Source organism: Hesperophylax consimilis, chromosome 6 (genome assembly GCF_061612785.1).
Source record: "Hesperophylax consimilis isolate HC1 chromosome 6, BYU_Hcon_1.0, whole genome shotgun sequence".
Lineage (NCBI taxonomy): Eukaryota > Metazoa > Arthropoda > Insecta > Trichoptera > Limnephilidae > Hesperophylax > Hesperophylax consimilis.
The window spans coordinates 3,960,062-3,981,064 of NC_142841.1; the positions used below are offsets into that span (position 1 = coordinate 3,960,062).

The 21,003-nt window shown below is 33.8% G+C and overlaps 1 protein-coding gene across 7 annotated transcripts in view; it reads right to left on the reverse strand.

The window, feature by feature from the left end:
• Positions 1-21,003, reverse strand: part of CenG1A (Centaurin gamma 1A) — a 444,662-nt gene that overhangs the window by 86,631 nt on the left and 337,028 nt on the right. For 2 of the 7 annotated variants that reach the window (XM_089632318.1, XM_089632319.1), the window contains exon 2: positions 10,590-10,916. The exons of 3 other annotated variants lie outside the window; for them this stretch is intronic. In XM_089632318.1, the coding sequence (XP_089488444.1) occupies positions 10,590-10,755 (166 nt within the window). In that variant the 5' untranslated portion in view covers positions 10,756-10,916. Of the gene's footprint in view, positions 1-10,589; positions 10,943-21,003 lie in introns of all 7 variants that reach the window. 2 more of the 7 variants (XM_089632316.1, XM_089632317.1) reach the window with 1 other exon arrangement.

Genomic DNA, 21,003 nt, shown 5'->3' on the forward strand with positions numbered 1-21,003 from the left:
AATTTACATAAGCGTATTGGGTATCAATGTTTGAACGTGGGTGTTACTGGCATCCCGTAATAATTAAGGTTTCGATGGACGTGTGTTTTGAAACATAAAACCAGTCAACAAATGGAAGAGTCGTACATGCGCACAGTGCTACGGGCATGCCACAGGGAACACCCCGTTCACCCCTCTTAAACTGGCTTCGATAAAAACCGTTGTGATTTGTGATGTCTTGTCTTCCATAACGGGCTAGACACCATAACGATAATATACTATTGTTTCACTTTATGTTGGACGACACACAATGGATGGAAACCAAAGGTTAGTTGAACAACCGTGACCGCCACTTGGACTACTAAATGAAGTGTTAATTATTATAGTTACATGAATACGAAAATAGAAGGCCCGTTATCATAATTGGAGCAGGCTACTGTAACTTCTTATAATAAAAAAATGTGCATAGCTGCCCAGATGTCCTCTCAGAAGTCTAAAATGTGTGTTTAATTTTATATTTACTTTCACAGGAACATAAGTATTAATCTAAGAAGTCCTTGATGGAATTTATTTTCCTTGAATGCTTTATGGAGGTTCTTTTTAGGAAAGGAAGAAGTGAACCTGTGTCTTAAAGAGACCAATGATCTAGGACGGGGGAAACACAAAGGACACCTTAGTTTGATTTTCTGAAAGCCAAATGCGTAGACTCTCACCCTATGGAGACCATGACCAAATAGAGCCCCAGTACAAATATTGCAAAAATAGGATAGTACCACCTACCCAAATAAAGAAAGCGTTTTACTTGTATCACATACTTTGAAAAAGTCTTCATAGAAAATATCTGAGGTATTAATCATTTTTATTTAATTTTAAAATGCGCTAAGGTAAGGTACAAGCTGCCCAAGGCGCCAATTGGCTCAGTGTTGCGTCTGGAAACGAGAACCTATCAAAGTCAAAGTTATAAAAAGTAGAAGCATTTAATCAATCAATAACCGATCTATCTAAAAATGTATCGTAAAAAACGCATGACCCACTCATCGAAACGATAAAAGCTTTATCACACCGTGTTAGAAATTCTAATGAAGAAATAACTGTGAATTGTGTAGGCATAACTGAATTAAGAAAAAATTGTGAAGTCAAATTATTCAATGGGCTATTTATATTACACCTACGTTAGTCTAAAATACGTTTTATAAGCGATGTCAAAAATTATAACAAAAGTTCACGATGCTCAAAAAAATAAGATTAAGCGCAATAGAGCTATTTAATGCTTAACGAATGAAACTGGGTTAATTGATTTAAGAAACGCTATTTCAAAATCTAGGTGTGAAAATCGTATCTCTACTGCCGTTTCTCACAATAAAAACATCGATGTACGAGAACTACCAGCTTTTCACACACGTTGGCTAAAATATTATTCGGTTTCAATCATAGAGCTACATCGATGGTTTCAATAAGTAATAAATTATGTTATTAAAGTAATGAATTGATGCCCAAAAAAGATATACCCACATATCTAAAGTAAGACATTGGGAACAAACGCATGCTCACTTTCATATTACGTACTGTACTTAAGCCGTTGGATTTCATTTTAGATTGATAGATTTATGATACCAAAGTCAATATGATTAGCTAAATCAATTTTAACAGAATCTTCAATCACGTTATTTTCACATTAGGAGACTGCCGTACTTATCTCTAGAAATCCTCACTATAAAACATATCTGTTTGCAAAGCAGAAAAGGTTCTCGGATGCTAAGCTCTTCCATTATGAAACTCGCATCGCTTTTATATCAGGAAAAACCAGAATATAGTAATTCAATGTTATAATTCAGCACACATCATTTTCATCATGAGCCACGGAGCTTTAATATATCAATTATCCGTTAAGAGGAAGCCACAAGCCAAAAATGTATAAATTCTCAGTATGCCTTACATCGTCAAGAAGGTAATAGGCATAACAATCGCTTGGCAAACGGAGTTCAGAACCCAAGCGCAAAAGTGGTTTTTACGTATTTTGTGAATAATTTTATAAGAAAGAAACGAAAGTTAATCATGGGAAACTGTCACAGATAATTTTAGCCATTATTTTGTATTTTCCAAAGTTGTTTATCATTTGCGTTTACACATTTCAAGTGAAAAAAATATTGTTGCTTTTAATAAACAATATTATGTCGATTTTATTGGACTCCTTGTATCATTCCAGTGCCAATATAATGAGGTAAGTCTTCCTAGGGTGTCCCCGACTTTTTAAAACATTTGCTACTGTATACCACATTGTTACTATTTAAAAAAAACTATATTATATTTACTTTTATTTAACTCCATATCTCATTCCTGTTCAGAGATAATGTGTTAAGTTATCTTCGGGGGTGTCCGACTTCTCCTACCATTCAAACCACTCTCTACAAAACTCCTGACACTAAAAAGAATAATCATTGACATTTTGAGGGAAATCGGTCCAGTGGTTTTAGAGTCTATACTGGACAAACAAAGAACAATTAATTTTAAATATGTATATATAAGATAGAATAACAGCTTTATGATAATTCTGATCAATGGAAACGATGGGATTCATTTATCCAAATCATATTTTTGGGAATTCATAGTGTGAACCAATTCGTAGTAAAGATTAAACTAAACTAAATAGGGATTTCACGTTAAGCTTCTTACAAAGTTTGCTTCTAATTAGGTTTCAACATCACACACGAATAGGAATCGACTAGACAAATGATTTTATTTTCTGTATAAACAAATAAATTAAATAAAAAAATAAAAAATATTACAAAAAAAATATTGCAAAATGTATTTCGCTTTCCTCAAACAATGCACTAGAACTTCACTTAGAAGATTTAAAACTTCACATTAACTACTGCAAGTCCGACCGCACTAAAATGTAACGAATGCAAAGGCTCTTAAAGTCTTATTACCGTGTTTCCGTCAAAGCTTCGGACTAGTAGAGCTTTAAGCTCTGGCATAACATGCCAAGTTCCTGCAGCTTCAGATATAACACAAGGTACCTGCGAGTTATTTTATTTTCTGAACTGCTAAAGTATAAATATCAAAGATCTTGAAATTATGGCTTGTAATTTATTGTTCGCATTAGCAATAACAATCAATAAACTTTAGCGTTCCGGATAATTTGTATACAGTTTTAACTGTGTAATGTTTGGGATGCTTAGAGAAGATTTTTGTGATCGGAAGGAGTTAACTTTTTTATTTTTTAACTGTGTAATGTTTGGGATGCTTAGAGAAGTTTTTTGGGATCGGAAGGAGTTAACTTTTTATTTATTGGTTGATTTATGTTAAACAATTATCAGTGAAACAGAAGCTAACCTTGACCACGATGATATTTATTCATAAAATAATAAACAACCTATTACCAAAATACTTTTCAATGAACATTATATAGAACAAGGACATTTACAGACATAATACAAGTAAAGCGTCCTTGAGGTGATTTTGCACAAAAACGGCGCTATTCAAATCATCCAAATATTATTATTAGAAAAATAATAAAATTAGGCAACCATAAAATGGCAAATCCAGTGCACATAATAGTTTACTAAACAAAGGAATGCAATATTATAACGCGCTGCCGGAAACCATTAAGTCTGCACCAATTGATAGATTCAAGCTGGATCGAAGCTATATTAGTTAAAAGATGATATAATTATGTAATTAATACTAAATTAAACATTTGTAAACTTAAATTTACAAATGGCTAAAATAAAATAAATTATACGCCCATATGGGCTTTTACAAACATGAGGTACATAATAATTTAGTGGAACAGTTATCATGAAGTAAAATTTGCAATTAAAATGATATAAAACCCATGCAGAAAGAATTGTAAGAAAATAAAATTTCTGATCGTATTTTTTAAAGTTATCATGAGGCAAATATCTTTTTAATACATAATTGAAGCTTAAAAAATCCTACAATTATAATATCCCGTATTAGCATCAGAAAGAGGTGAAGATCTTTACCATTGTAGTTCCCAGCGTATAGTGTCTCAGTCAGGCGATCCATGGGAGCCATTAACGCGGCTGGGTCGAATGCGCCCTGACCTTTAGGATTTAATAGCGAGGCCGTCGATGTCAAGTGCGGCCGGCCCTTTACTTGGTACGAGTACCACCATAATAATAATTTTTATTCCAGGATGTGGGGAGGTTAGTGCAATCCCACACTTCCCATATAGGTCATTGTATAATAGATATATGTAACTCTGAAGATTCATAAAAAGAAACAGTAATTATGCGAATGAAACAATTTTTAAGAAATGCAAGAGTATCTAAAAAAAAATATATTTTTATGTACATTCAAAATTCAAGGCTGCCATTTGGTCCGCTTAATGTGGAACGCATTATAACGGGTACAGGTATTTAACTCATTTGTTGATTTTTATGAATTCCAAAATTTATGCAAGACCGATCGATTCAATCTTAAAAGGGGTCAAAGAGTGAAGGGTAATGAGAAGAGTATCAGGAGAAAATATAAAGCGTAAGAGAATGGAAAAAGAAGGTGGGACTCTCAAGAAAGACATGAAACGATCAAGGAAATTAAATATTGCATTTCATCCTTTTTGCCTACCCCTGAGGGATCATGGCATGTTGGTTAGTAAGTTACGTAATTTTTCTTCGTTGTTGGTAAATAGGATAAAAATACCATTCCAGCGATTTTCGGCAAATTGTGGCAAATTGTGGCAAGTTTGCAAAAACGTTTTAAGCGATCGCAAATATGGGATAAACGGCGAAATGTAGGCGGATTCATTGGCTTCAAACCGCAGTAAGCAGTTCATATGTTTACATTATTATTGTATACACGAGTATGTATGTAAAATCAATCTCTTGAGTGGATATTATGCAAAGCAATTTCTCAGATTTGAGACCGATTTAGTACACGAACAGAATTAATATGTAATCGTATGATAAATTTAACAATTAATGAACAAGGAAATAACTACGGTAAAGTTAAATTACCCAACTACCTGTGTGAAACCTAAAACCTTTGTTGACTTCTACCCTTCTGAGACTTAAAGCTGTCCCTTTCCTTGGATTTGTGCCTAAAGTATCGGAAAGGCCCAAATCTATATAATGCTGGCCTAATTACAAAGGCAATTGAAACCTACAAGTAATCGATTAGCATTAATAGGGACTGCGGATTATTTAAACACTTCTTGGTAGTCGACTTTGAAAGGAATTTCTAAAAAGTGACAAAGGTACACCATATTTACAAATTAACTTTACCCTAAAATATCTACTTTCTAACCTCTATACACTGTCCTGTGACAGACACATTAATACTGTTCGAACACGGATAAAAACCCCAATTCTATACAAATTTTCTAAACATTAGCACACATTTGATTGTCTGAAAAACAATACCTCTAATACGATGAGCTCTGGCCACTTTATACAGCTTTATTTGTATGTATTTTTTTGTAAAAGTTACTATTTCAAGTTTTTGAGCTATGAAATACAATTATAATAGTATCAAAACAAGCGGTAATACCATTCAAATAAATAAAACTACGAATTTATTCATACATTTAATAAACACAGGGGTTATTTAAATGAAAAAATTCAAAGCGAGATTACAGTCCGAAATTTATCGCAATCATTCTGAAAGCGAAAATAAACAAACACGTTTTTATTATCACAAAAAAAAATCTGTTCGTTATACTATTGAGAGAATTAATTACGAAGGCATGTTTCGTACCTCGTAATATTTTGCTATGGTGGACAGTAATAATTCGTGAAACGCAATGGTAATTTCAACAAACGGATTAAAAGTGTCCCAGCATCGTTAAAAAAACCAACTTATTCAGAGACAATAAAATAAACTTTTTACTTCGGTATCGAATTTTCACACCATACCAATTAGTTTTTGGCCAACTCGTCAAAAGAAATGCAGTTATACTAAAAGTGGCGACAATTTAAACTACCCTTTTGCGGGGGTTGTTTTTTAAAACCCGCGGGGGGTGTTATTCGGTGTCGGCTTAAGCCGGAGTTTATAGTTGGCACATAAAATCTCCCGATAAGGGCTCAAAGCCGCCTTTATTGGTATATTTTTTATCTGCCGGAGACGACCATGGCTAAACAATGGCGAGCGGAAGGGTGGAGGCTTCGTCAGGCTGTGTCGCCGGTCGTCCCGCAATAATAATAACTCGCGGAATTAACCGCTGAAATGTCAAAGCGCTAATCCTGGGGGGGAGCATTCATCAGATTACGAATAATAAAGATGTATAGTGATAAAACAATCCGCCCTTTCGCGCCAAGTCACAGCTCTCCTATTCGGAAACTGATATATTTTTACTCTCTCGTTCACAAAAAAATGTTGAAAAATACACATTATACTATAGTATTTAGATTTTATGCTTCCGAAAACAAATTTATCGGAAACAAAAAATCATATAGTTAATTTTAAGGGTTTTAAAATGTCCAATGTAGTCCATTTAAAGGAAGCTAAAAGAGATATAAATTCAAATTTTTATATTGTTATAGTAAGACTCAAAATAAAAAAGGTAAATACTAGATACAAGGGTAAATTTTATTAATTAACTAACTAACTAACCATCACGCCATTTCCCCGCAGGGGTAGGCAGAGAGGTCAGATCGTCAATCATCTCGTTTTTGGCACACACTCCTTGCTTCATTCTAATTCATGCATCGAGTCACACATACTATTCAGTTATTCTGTCCCGACTCGAGTATTTGGTTCACTTGATCGTGTCATGTTTTCCTCGGGTGTCCCCGACGTCTTCTACATGTAACATTCGCGTCATAGTTTTTTTAGTTCAGTTAGCGTTCAGTCCTCCATTAATGGAGTCACCAGCATTTAACATCATCATCATCAGTCTTTCCATCTCTCGTAAACATACTTCACAAATACAACATTTTATTACCAAATAAAAATATAATGACATGTATTTGTATTTTACATTATATTTATATATTACTAGCTGTACCCCGCCACGCGTTGCTGTAGTTCAGTCTGTCTGTGCAGATAGATAAACAATAGCGCGTGTTGCTTTTACGTCCAACAGATGGCACTGTTAAAAAAACATGTTTTTACCTGTCAAAGGTGACATCTGTATAATATAGGTATATCGAATGTATAATATAGGTATATCGAATGTATAATAAAGGTATATCTAATGCAAAGTTGTGTCTAAATTTCAAAGCAATCGATGAAGAACTTTCGGAGATTTAAGATTTTGAACAAACGAACATTTACATTTTTATTTATAAAAATAAATAGATGAAGGCCGGCTTGCCAAAAGGCAAATTGTATGCACCCTTGGTACCAGTACTGCTCAGACGTTACTGCAAAAAAATGAGTTCCCCGTGAATACACATGCACAGGGCTTTAATTCATTGACTTTCTAAAAAGCCGAGTGAATATTACTCGAAAATTAAACTACCTACTCTCCGTTTATGATATTTGTACTGTAATTTTTTATATATGCTTTTCACTGCATTGGTGGCGTAGGTCGCTGAAGCGTATTGGAGATGAAATACAATCAGCACAGAATTAATGCACTGGGAACATAGACTAAATACAACTAGACTAGGTGTAACCAGTGAAAAATAACACCAACTCAATTTTGTTTTGGTTCACGTGCACATTTATGAAAAGGCGCACGCATTGTGTCGCAATGCGAAATTGCAACTGTGCATTGCGTTTTACCTTTTGTTGGTCTAGAGTTAAGCTATTTTGCGTGTCAGCTATGCTGGGCAAGTTCATTTTTTCAATCACAAAAATAACCCAGTTCCAAATATTTTAGATTGCACCCATCGCGGACTTTATTTTAGGAAATGTAATCAGCTATCTGAATACAAAAAAATATCAGTACCTTACAGATCGATTGAGGGCAGCGTATTAACAAATGTGAAAAATTCAACGAGATTAGATTTATTTCCGGCAAATTTGTGACGTCACATGCATAACACACCTCCAAGTGATTCGCCCAATAGGGTGATTCAAGTTAATTATTATCACATGGTGAGCATACGAAAATCACGCAACCAACGCGTGATACTTATGGATGTATTAGTCGTCTAGGGTTGACACGCATTGAGAGGCGCGACAACTCATGTGTATGTGTGATTTATTTGGTCCGTACATTTTGCTAATCAGGGTTGTATTAAGTCGTCATTGCCTTTCGGGCTTCGCCTTTTCGATTTTTTGCAGAAGAATTGATAGAAATAAAATTGCGTCATTTAATAACTTCATTTATTTTTTGTGTATTTTCGCTTAGGTTTCCACATAAACCGGAAAAAAATGGAGAAATGGTTAGAAGCAATCCGCATTCAATTATGTGACAATAACTGGGTACCATCAGCAGGAAACCGCGTTTGCTCTAATAATTTTCACGCCAAACATATTTATTCAACTGCAAGCGGCTTCCGACGTGTAGACTGAAAAGCTTTGCCTGTTATTCCGGTAATTATTTGGTTTGATTTTCGTGTGAAAACTTAAGCAAGTTTATTATGTATTGATTGGTTTTAATTTTTAAGTTTTTTTTTAAACAGGTTTTAATTGATAATGTCGTTGTTTATTGGACAGTTGCTGTCCACCATGGCCACAGGTCCTGCGAAAGGAGATACCGTCATTGTTTCTTCTCGAACAGGACTGGTTCTGGATCCTGCTGAAACTTCTTCTGTAATCGACAAGCCGGTTGTTCCTCTACCAGAATCGCAACAACCGATGTGCGTGAATGCCGTAAATAACACGTAAAATTCTATTTAACGGGCGTAAATAAATAAATAAGTATGTATTGTAATCATGTAACCTCCACCCCCTCCCCCCTTACCCCTCTCCCATACGATCCCTGAAGCTCTGTCCTCATCATTGCTGCTTATTCATTTGCGAACCGGAACGCGAGCCGAACTACGAATTATGGGAAAGGAACGAAGCAATCTTATATTTCTTAATAAGTCGTGGTTCAGCTCGCTTGTGAACACGCAACATTATATGATTTATCTCTCTCTTTATGTTAATCTTACATTATGTTTAATGAAAAGTCGTTTAGTACTTAGGTTAGTTTTCAATAATGCTATCTTGAAGAAGGTTGATAAACTATTTGACACAATGTCTCAATTCTAACAAAGTGGTTGAAGACAAAATAACTTTAATTGAATGATAGTGGTATAATTATTTAATGCTACATAGTGTTGTTCTAGTCTCTATAATTTTTATGTTACTGTTAAACGTTTTACTAATATTATTTTATATTCATCAGCTTTAATTATTTTGTATAATTTTCGATAGCTTACTAGATATATTCTGTATTAAAATGCATGCAAAAGCCCGACTGGGAATAAAACCAAAGAAAATAAAATGATGTCAAGTCACAAAGTGATTGCTTTCTTCAATATTTATATACCATTCTATATAAAAACTATGGTAAATTAAAAAAAAAACCTATGCACAGTAATAAAAATATAAACGTTTTTGGTTCTATAGGACCTGTATAAAATTCAAAAACACAAATAAAATAAATTAAAATCATTTTGTGTTTTTTATCAATTCTTTTCCTGATTCAGCCCTTATTCAGCACATAAAATTTGCTGTAAGTGTTAGTTTCTTTTTGGTTTTATGTCCATATTACAGCACCTCTGACAACAAATTCTCCGTGGTTTCGCTTACGAGTTTGAACGGTTGTACAAAGAGTTTAAACAGAGTTGGGTTGTTAAGTTCATCTCCATATTTGTGACGTACGCGCTATGTGGGGTCATTTTTAAAATGGATTTAATATAGACAGGGCCAATCTAGTATAATACATCAATGACTGGGAAGCTCTAATTTATGGCTCCGCTCGCTTTAATCCAGACGCGAGAGCAATACATTATTCATTCATCCGTTGCTGCACAGATTCTACTGTGATTAGAAAGAACAATGAGAAATGAATTGTTATTAAAAATTATTTATTTACTTTTGCGGAATGAGGTTACAAATACAGATATTATTTCTAGAAGGACTCAGTACTTAACTATAGCCAAGTGGCTTGACAATAATATGATAGTGAAATAAAATGCTCACACCGTAAACCCACAGATTTTAATAGTATTAGACAGAAGTTGATAGCGCAAGGTTTTAAGTGTCAACACCAACACCATAATGGCTCATGGCAAAATAAAAGTAAGTTTAAAGAAGCACAATGATCCAAGTACATATTTTTGACTTTAACTCCTAAACCCTTTAACATTTTGCAAAGTACGATATCTTATAAGACCTGTCAGAATGCAGATTGCGCGGAAAATATTTTCACATTACATTCGATTTCTGATAAATTCGCTGTTTTTGAACATATTTCAGAATAAAATACTGTTCTTGAAAACAGATGAAAGAGTCTCTCAGATTTTAGTATTACAAATCGACATACAACATTGTCTGGTTATTCGAAACCTCGGATTTAAAAAAAAAGTGCATAACCAACACAATATTCCTTCACCATTCAATGAATAAAACACTAACAAATAAACAATACAAGTTTAGCAAAGTTTTCTAAAAACATACTAAAAAAGATTGATTATTATGAATCAAAGTCAAACAATGAACAAAGACAATGAAGTCTCGAACAATACGGTACCCGACCAACTCACCGGACTTCCGTTTTTCCTGCACCAGCACCAGGCTCTTGGTCCTCTTGGCCCTCAGCGACCTCCGCCTGACAGACCTCATGAAGGCCTCCGGCATCCTGCTGAAGCGGGGCGTCTCGGACCTCTTCTCCGAGGGGAGGAAGAAGTTTTTCACTGCTAACATTGTCATCTTGAAAGGCTTTTAATAAGGCTTTCGAATCGTCAAAATATACTGGGTTTATCGACGATTTTTAAGGATTGTTTGTAGCATTTTTTAGTTTTTTGTTGTTGTTTATGTTTCTTGTAACTTTTATCACTTTTTGTTGCACTTTTTGTAAGGTTGTTTCATCTCTATAAAATTCCGATACATAAAAACACTGCAATTTTGAAAGAATATAAGCATTTAAATATACAAAATCACATATGTATTTGAATATCTATTTTGCGTTCGTGAATGAATGAATGCAAATCTTAGAAGAGGAAACCCACTTTCCGACATCCGATCGAGCTGAAATTCGGCGATGGACTCGTTGTAGATGACAATGCATTCTATGAACTTTTAGTGGCAATCACGCACACACACGCATTTCTCTGAAATTAGTTACAAGCCAGCCCCAGAGATGATACGAACATTAAAAATAGATGTATTAAATTTAGAAAAATAAATGATTATAAATTGATTTGATATTACTATTGTGACTCTACTTAGGAAAAACCTTATGTTGATGTGTTCAAATATTAAATATAAAAAGAGTTTACCACACATTTTCAAGGCACATTAAAATTTCCAAAGTTTGCACACTTTAAAACACATATTTATCAACATATTTACGGAGTTTAAATGTAACGTACTCCGAGCTAACGATTTGCAGTAATTATATGTGAATTAGATTGTATATCTTGTCCACAATCTCGTATTTTATTTATTTTACAATTGTTGTTTTTCTAATATAAACACCTGCACTGCATTTAAAAGCTCTATTTAAACAGAGCTTAAGTGCTTTTCTATCGGTTGAAAATCAAATAAACAATAATATTCCTATCGAATTGCGTGATCATCTGACCGTAAAGCCGCGTTTACATGTTGACAGTTTAAACCTCAAACCAGGTGCGGCATCTGCGCAAACATGACAAGCCTTTTTTGACTGCATAATGACGTTATTTTTTATCGGCCGGTGATGGCAATAGCCCCCTATCTTCCTAACGTTGGACCAGAGGTCAATATTCATGTTGGTATCAATAATACTTCCTGTCAGCTGGCGCGTATTGGACCATACGATCGATACCTGACCATGAACTACATAGAGAAAGACAGCAGCTTTATGAATTATAATTATAAATAAATAATAATGAACGGATGTACAGCAGTTACTGAACTGCATTTATGGTCGGTCCTGCCTGAAAGATCCGTTTTAATGATCGGCAGTATTTCTTCATAATGTAATCTTTGCACTTTTTTGGCTCAAGATATTAAAAAAATATCTACAATATTTGCGTCAAAAAAAGAGAAAGGCTATTTATTGACTGCGAGAGATAAGAGCGAAACTTGAGATTTTATACTATTTACTCAGTCTGTGTGTACATTGGATTTGTACGTTTTATAAGATTATCCACTTCATCGTGCATCGTACTTTTGTACCGATGATGTGTAGGTACTGAAAGAAAAGGTTAAAAAATCATTTATAGTGAGTCATGTATATTCTAGGGTAAAGTGAATTTCTATTCTTGGATCCTTACTAATTGTATGCTCTGATAAAAATGTCATAACGTTAAAGCTTTCTACGGCAAAACAGTAAGAGCTTCGGCTGAGACTTAAAAAGCACCATAAATATATTATTAGAAAATATACTGCGTTTAGATTACGACTATCAACGGAATAAGTTAAATACCACAGACCGCCAACACTTCCTGAGCACGTATCCCAAATCAATGAGCAGGTGAAATCCGACATACATCTGTATTCAGGAGTGGTTGTAGAGCCTTTGAGCGGTCCTTAGAGTTATTGTTAATACACACCGCAATCCTGAGTTAACAAATGCCATTGTTTCTGTAGAATGAACCTCATCGCGTGAGGAGATTTAATAAATAATCGACAAGCAAGAAGGAACCAGCAACTAGTCACGGATTGATTACCCAATCAATACTCAATAATGACGTGTGTCCAAATTCCAAGAGTCGCTTGAATTTTTACGACGAAGTTAAATAGATACCATACTTAGTGCGCTGTCACTACTTTGTGATAAATTTAATGCATTCAAGAAATTCTGATAAAACATAATATAATTCCGTAAAAATAATATGCATTTATATGACACAGAGCGTAGAATTAAAAACAAACAGATGTAAACACAGTTGTTGTACTAAGATAATTAAGTTAATCACAGCTTTCGGTTACAAAAGAGAGGGAATTACATCCTGAAGTAACGATTATTTTTATCTAACGATTCATTATGAAGTAAATTATAAAAAACTTTGTATTGGATAAACGGAAAGATAACTAGTGATTACGATAACTTTAAAGAACCTAATAACCAGCGGTTACGGCATATTGTAAACGAAGTCGTTGAATTACAAAAATCAATACAGTTTTTATATTCTGCAAGTATTTTTTACTATTGCGACAGCTTTTGCGGGGGTCAACGCTATTTTCAAACTGTGGTTCAGGCTACGTTGAGACGACGTATGTATTCGATTATATTTACCTGGTCAAATTTCAATTTTTATGATTTATTACTGGTTAAACCGATTTACTGAGAAAGTAATTGTGACAATAGATTCTCTATTCTGTGGGGTACTTTGAAATCCGTTTTCCCCACATTCAATGGTAATGTTGTCTTAATTGTTTAATAATGACGTGACTCCTATTAGCTTATTTAAATATGTTATATTGTTTAGTTTTTGTGAACGTACTGAGAATGGGGAATTTAAAAAATACATTGAATAATTATTTATATACAATTAAAAATAAATAATTAAAAAGGAGTTCTATGAATTAAATACAAAAACAATTAATACTTCAATACATTACTTTAAATACGATACGTGAACGAAATCTTCCTGATATTATTACATATTTTATACATTAGCTCTACACAGGATACCTTGAGGAAAATATCCCTATAAAGGCCCTACATCATCTTTGGGGATACTGTATGGAGGGTCTTTTTAGGAAAAGGAAGGAGAGGAAGTTCTGGGAAGGAAAAAGGTGTGAGAGGTTAATAGGAATCTGGGGATAAATGTGTCCATTAGTGACGGACGTATGGATCCATCCCTCCAACTGCGGTGCAAGGCGATGGGTGGAGAGAGTCCTGCTGGAGAAGCCAAAAGGTGTAACGGGTATAGTTGTAGTCTCCCTCACCCAGTCTCTCCCGATCCAGCCTGCCACTCACTAAACTAAGTCACCAAACGTGGCTAACCACTTGGAGTGACCTATGGCAGGGGTGTTGGTTATCCCATAAACGGTTCCCGGGGGACGGTACCCATACCTACCGCCTCCTAAATATAATAAAAATATAAATATTTGAATTCAATGTGCTAAATATAATTTATTCACTTTCAATTACGAATCTATCCAATATTTTTCAGACATTTCCTAACAATCATAAATCAAGGACTTACTATTTACAGAAGAATAAAATTTCAGATAAATGTATGCAAGGATATGTCATATGACGTAAGCGGACTGCTTTGAAAGCATTAATACTCTTGCTAAATGCTGTATTTGAATATAATGATGGGTTTTAAACAGGTAAATATTACATAAGTAGGTACTCGTATAATAACTGTATACTAATGATACCAAAGTATAAAATTGTCTGAACTGGTGATATTTCAGAAAATAGTACCTACGTGATCAAAATCACGATGTTCCTTCCCACTCGTTTGTTTGAAAATAATATAAATTTTAATTATGTCTGATAAGTTCGTTTATTATTTTTTTATGAGAACAAGATCTATAATACTTAAAACGCCATTATAATATTTTTTTAAACTTAAATAATGAAACATATAATATGAAATATTTTAATAAGATGTCAGAAATACAGTATTAGTAAACACCAAAGTCCCAAATGCCAAAACCCAGTGAGACTTTTGCATCCCCAATTGGGGTATGTTGTGAGGCTGAAGTTAGTGGGGAGGGGAAGGAGACGGGCAAGAGGATGGTGGGAAAGTAGCTGGCTATTCAGATCTGGTTACCGAACTCGGCTAAATCCATTTCAATCAACGTTTCAATTCTGAATAGCGGCCCGAATGGAACCAGGGAGATACTGAGATAATCTTCCACTCTGGGAGAGTAAAATATATTATTATAAATTATTAAACTGTTAAATGACACAAATCACATAAACAAAATTTACTTACGCACGCCGGGATTTGAACCCGCGACCTCCGACCGCCGAACGGAGGCCGTCAATATTGAATGCTGCTCTTTAAGAGTATTTATACTGTACCTATTAAACATTACACGTATTGATTAATCACGGCTTGGAAATTTTACTGTGTTTTATTAAATGAGTATATTTGATTTAAAACGTTGTTTCAGCTTAATTTGTTGACTAACTCGAGGATTATTTTTGTATATTGTAGGTACTTCCGTTCCCGTTATCATCGCGTTGTTCAAACAATTCGTGTACGAGAGGTTTGTCTTCGCGCCTTAAATTATCACAAGTCAGTGTTTGCAGTAAAGAGTTATCATCCGCAGAGTCAATATAGCGAATTCTTCAGAGGCACACTACTCGTATGGCAAGGTAATGAAAAGTAAACAGGGGTTATTTTCTCGCTCACGATCATAATACTAGCAATAATTTTGTGATAAAATGGTTCTATGAATTGTTGAAATTTTTGAAAGTTGAAAGTTTTATGAATTGTTGAAATTTTGTGAAACATCAGTTCAAAGATATATTTGTCACTAGTTGTGTAAGAAGAGAAAAAATAAACTACATTCAAGAGATGTATTCAAAAGCAGTTATAATCAACATGTTGTATGTAGGATATTATTTTTTTTAGTTAAGTTCGAAATTATACATGAGTCCCAACGACCCGAATCTTCCACAATATAGACACCTCTTCTATCTTTTAGCCTCCGAAGAATTAAGTTAATTCCATTTAATTATGTGCCTCTCTACGTCGTTTTAGTGTTTTTTTTATTCTCCACTTTCAGCCAGATTTTAATTCTTGAATTGAATTGTACTCATTGAACTTTTCCAGTAGTTTTAAATTTGGGGAAAGGATGTCGTGGAGTTTTGTTGCATAATAAATGGTGTTTCTTGGTCCGAATGTGATTTTATCACTTCTAAGAAGAATACGTATTTTTGAATAGTTTCAATAGTATATTTTTGACGTATATTTGTTGTACATTTTGTACATCCAAAATTATCTATCGGAGGCGCTGTTATAGGTACTTTCAGTATAGTCTTTATGATTCCTTTTTGGATTGTATTCAGGATATGCATGTTAGATGTCTGACCGGTCAGTGGTTGAGTGGGCATAGCGCTTGGGTCTCACCCGAGCGTCGCGTGTTCGATTCCTCGGCTGGCTAAGTCCTCCATCACAACACAAGCAACATTTTCGGCTTTCTGTGGTGGTAGTAGGAGATTTTCAAACATTGTTGGGTTATTCGTAACCTGGGAATGTTTGTCTTTCTTTTTAAAAAAAAAAAAAAATTAAATGTATCTTAGAAGTAGCAGTTCCCCATCCTATAATTCCATATTCGCGTAGTAGACTTTTTTCCGTAATACATTTAATGTGCAAATCCCATCTAAGATTTTCATTAATTACTGCTCCGAGATATTTTATGCATTGTATATAAGATGGTTACTAGTAATAACATAGCTAGAAAAATATTTTTTGGTTTCCCGTTACCTTCCCGTTAGCAGTCGCAAAGACACGGAGGTAATAATTCATAAACAGCTACGAATATGTGAATAATCGGATTAAAGTTTCAAATTGTTTAAATTGTAACTTACACCACTATAATAACGAGATTTTAGTCCGTGTGCATAAAATACCGTGAACATAAAAACAGTATCATGTCAAAAATGCAAGCCTTAATAAAAGTGAACCAGTCTGCTATCAGGTGAATGTAGAAAGAGATTGCATCTAAGATGTGGTGATTAACGTTAATTATACAATGATGAGAGCATGACAAACAAGACTAGGCCATGCAAACAGACAGAAATAAACTAAAGTCACTCACCGATTCATTTGATTATACATTTCCACAAATAAAGGATGACGAGATGAACGTCATTCAATGCAATTATTATTGGACAAACTAAATAAAACAATTTGAATAATTTTGGCAACAAATTAATTTTGTGAATACCTTCATGGAATTGCAATACACGTTAGAGTTTTAGTAAGAATTGGCGCGGATCCGTAAAATATATAGAGACATCTAAATTTTCAATTTGGGAGGCGGGTATGGGTACCGTCGCCTCGGTAACAATTCATTGGATAACCAACAACTCTGTCAAATTACTACGTTTGGTGACTTAGTTTGGGTTCATGGGGTGAGGATTGTCTAGGTCTTGGCGGCGGATGCGTCGGCCTACCTACCGTGTGGAGGGCCGGATTTGGAGAGACTGGTTGAGGGGGATCTTTTTACCACTCCAGCAGAACTCTCTCGACCCATCGCCTTGCACCGCTTTGGCAGGGGTGAATTCAAACATCTAGTATTCTTAATTTTAATAAGCGAATGGATGGTTCGACACGCATGTCTCTCTGCAGAGGGCAGAAATTCAATTTTAACATAGTTTTGGAGATTATGGAGATGTTTTTACTTAGCGGCAGAAGAATACCTCTCAAAGATTATCTAAAAACTCTTACCATAGTAACAGCATTAAACTAAAGTTTTGACACTACAAAGAACTAACTATTCGAGTATTTTTAAAAACCGTATATTTTTTTATTTTACTGTGTCATTTTGTTTATAAAATAACATCTCAATGAGTGATATATAGCTTTAAAATATAATTAAGTTTATAATTTGAGTTAAACGATGAAATAACGAACAGACTATAAACTAAACTTCCCCTAGTAAAACATAATACATTTTTATATTATGTATCATAAACAATATTTTTTTAAATGTAAGAAATTATAATTGGTCAATTATTAGAAGAAACATAAAAAAACACCTATTAAAATAAGTTATAGCCGCTATTAACTGGGAAATAAAGATAATAATCCCACATTGGGTTTATTCCTTCCGCTGTATCCTCACCCACGTGGTTCTGTGTACATTTTTTTAATCAATACATAGTGAATACGACATCCGATGTTTTGAATATCATACCTTTATGGTAGATACCATGCCTATGGAAACCGGTTCTGATATAACGAATGGTGAATACACGAGCGTAGATACATTACTTATAATTCGTAAAATATCATGAGGTTTATAGACGTTAGAAAAATGGTTAAAAAAAACAATGCTTTTTTTACTACAATATGTCTATTTTTATTAAAAGATGTATTTAGAAATATATATTTTTTGGTTTAATCGAAGATTGAACCTTTCTCCCCAGTGATCGGCTCTTAACTGCTGTGAACTTTTAAACTGTCTTAAAATTATTTTTCTTGACTGAGGATTCAACCTTCCTCTCCAGGGACTGGAGTCCACAACTCTAACACCTATGCCAAATTCTAATTGGATAGTACCGAAATTTAGCACGTACATGAAATGCTGAAATTATTTATTTATTAAATATGACCTTAATTCGAAGAGATGTGTAAAAATTTTCACAAAATTATGAATGAACCATAATATATTATTAAACTGTTATTTATTCCATATGTACACTCTTCTTAAATTCACAAGCAAATGCTACCAAAGGAAGAGTAGTATAAATCATACGATACAAAGTAACCCATTGTAAAACCTAATTACCACGTTATGTACAAAAGTTTTAGTTAATAAAAATAACGTTATCCAATTTCAGAAAAATGCCTTTAAAAGCTTGATAGAATGCATTGTCATCGAAAACGTGCCTAACTGCCGAGTTCAAGTTCGATCGTATGTCGGTAAGTGGGTTGATTTCCACTTCATTCATTCAATAAAAAACATAATCGAAATTCAAATGGAGATATTTAAAACGTACATCAAATGTAGCGATGTATATTCGTACTTGCAGTACATAATCGAAACGTTTTCATAACAAATTGGCAACGTACGCAAATCCTACACTTATAATATCGCTAGGTTTTTCACGGGTTCAAGTAGGTAACTATAATAAATAATTATAAAAAATGTTAACATTAAAACAAGTTTTAGTAAGTACCTCATTCCCAATTAACGTCAGATAATTTTTTTTCGTTGAGTTTGTGGTACCTACGCCTATGGCGTAAATAGCTAAATAATTTGTAAATTATTATAAGACAGCGAATTGAATTTTAACGTATCTTTTGAATTCAAATTCAAAATTTAACGGAACTAGTTTGACGGTTGGTACACAGCTATTTCAGCGGTATGTGTTGGCACCCACGACTGATAAGCCGATAAGTAATTATATTAATTGAAAAGGTTGAATTGATTGGATCAGTTGAGCGCAGTTTCCCAATATGGCCGTGGTATATTAATTATAGTAAAGTATGTACTTCACTTCAAGATACGAATATATTGAAATTATCTTCCTACATAAACCTTCATAGATTTAAATGATAACAACTACTTCACTATTACATAAACTGTACAAAACATAATTAAAGATACAGATTTCGGTGGTGGGCATGTCAGCGATAACTCTCGTTCAATGAACTCGGATTTGTTTTGAAATTAAATGACATTTTCAAAATTGGAACTGTTTCTGTGAAGAATTCAGACAAAGTATATACCATTTATACTTGCATATATACTCGTATATATATAAAAAAATTGTTTCAATTCTTCATTTGAAATGTATAATTTTCTTTTTTTTTAAATTTCTGCAGGCGGGTATTCTAAACTTGTTCGAAGAATTTTTTGGAACGTTCTATACTATCGACGTGCGTAAATGCATTCAAAAGTGTGCTTTTAAAATGATTTGCCCGTAGCTAGTTGAACACCAACAACATTGACCTAATAAATCAATAAAAATAAATAAATACTACCCTTCTATGAATGCATTACATACTGTCTACTTAAAAAATTACCTGAATTGTTCTCGTAATACCTAGATTAATAAAATTTCCAGTTATTCCTCGGTCTGAAGGTTACCCTTATCTAAATCTTAGTATCTACCTGCATAAATTCAAAGAACTATTAATATACATTATCTACTGCACTCATTTTACTAAGCCTGGTGAAAACCAAACGTACTGTCAAGTCAATAAATAATCATTGATTATAGCGCGAAAAATACAAAAGTAATTTTTAAATGTAGATTTCTCAATATTTTAGAGATGAGATAAGATTTCGATGGTATCATCGATTCAACTTAATAAACAAGGCGTCTTAATGGATCAAATAAACGTAAATTATCAATATTAGATTCGTATCAACTACTTTTTATTCACGTTATTTTTCAGAAAGTAAAGGGTAGGTCATCAACAGAATGATGATGATGGCACAGGTAGATAATACATGTTATATTATGAGAAGGTTCAAACAATTTACTTTACTTCAAAGACTTGACAAATTTGTTGTTGGTGATTAAGTTGACCAGGTAGCAAAGAGGGCCTCGCTTAAAATAGATATTGAGTTTTTTTAAATATAAACAAGTACCCACAGCGTGAAAGTAAATTTTGTACATGGTAAAAAAATAATAACAAAATATTTTTTTATTTCAGGTTATAGAGATTTTAATTTAGGAACATGCTGGTGTTGATCAGGAGGAAATAATTGATTGAATTAAGTATCAAATTTGGATGCCTGACAAAACTTAATAAATTATTAATCAACTAAACAAAACCTAACAAAACATATTTATCGTATTACTGTTTGACGGCTTACGTGGTCGAGTGGTAAGACTATCGACTAGTAAGCCGGAGGTCGCGGGTTTAAATCCAGGCGTGCGTAAGTAAGTTTTATTTGATTAATTTGTGTTATTTCTCAATTTACTAATTTATAATAATATATATAATATTTGTGTCACATTCCAGAGTGGAAGATACTCCCAGTATCGCCCTGGTGCAAGATCAACATTCAAAATTTGAAAATTTGCTTGAAATGGCTTTAGCCGTGTTTGGTGACCAGATCTGTCTACAAAGGTACTTTCCCACCTTCCTCTTCCTCACTCATTCCTCTCAACCACCAATCTCACAACATACCCCCCAGTGTCACTGAATCCAGACGGTTGGGATCAGATGGGACTCTTGCGCGGTTTCACATTAAAAAGTTGCTAAATTTCAAAGCTAAATTCGTTTCTTAGCTGACCTATTCACCGTATACCGAAAACATTAAAAAAACATTATAATTTGAATGTTATTTACGATGAAAATTATTACGTAAACTTGGCAT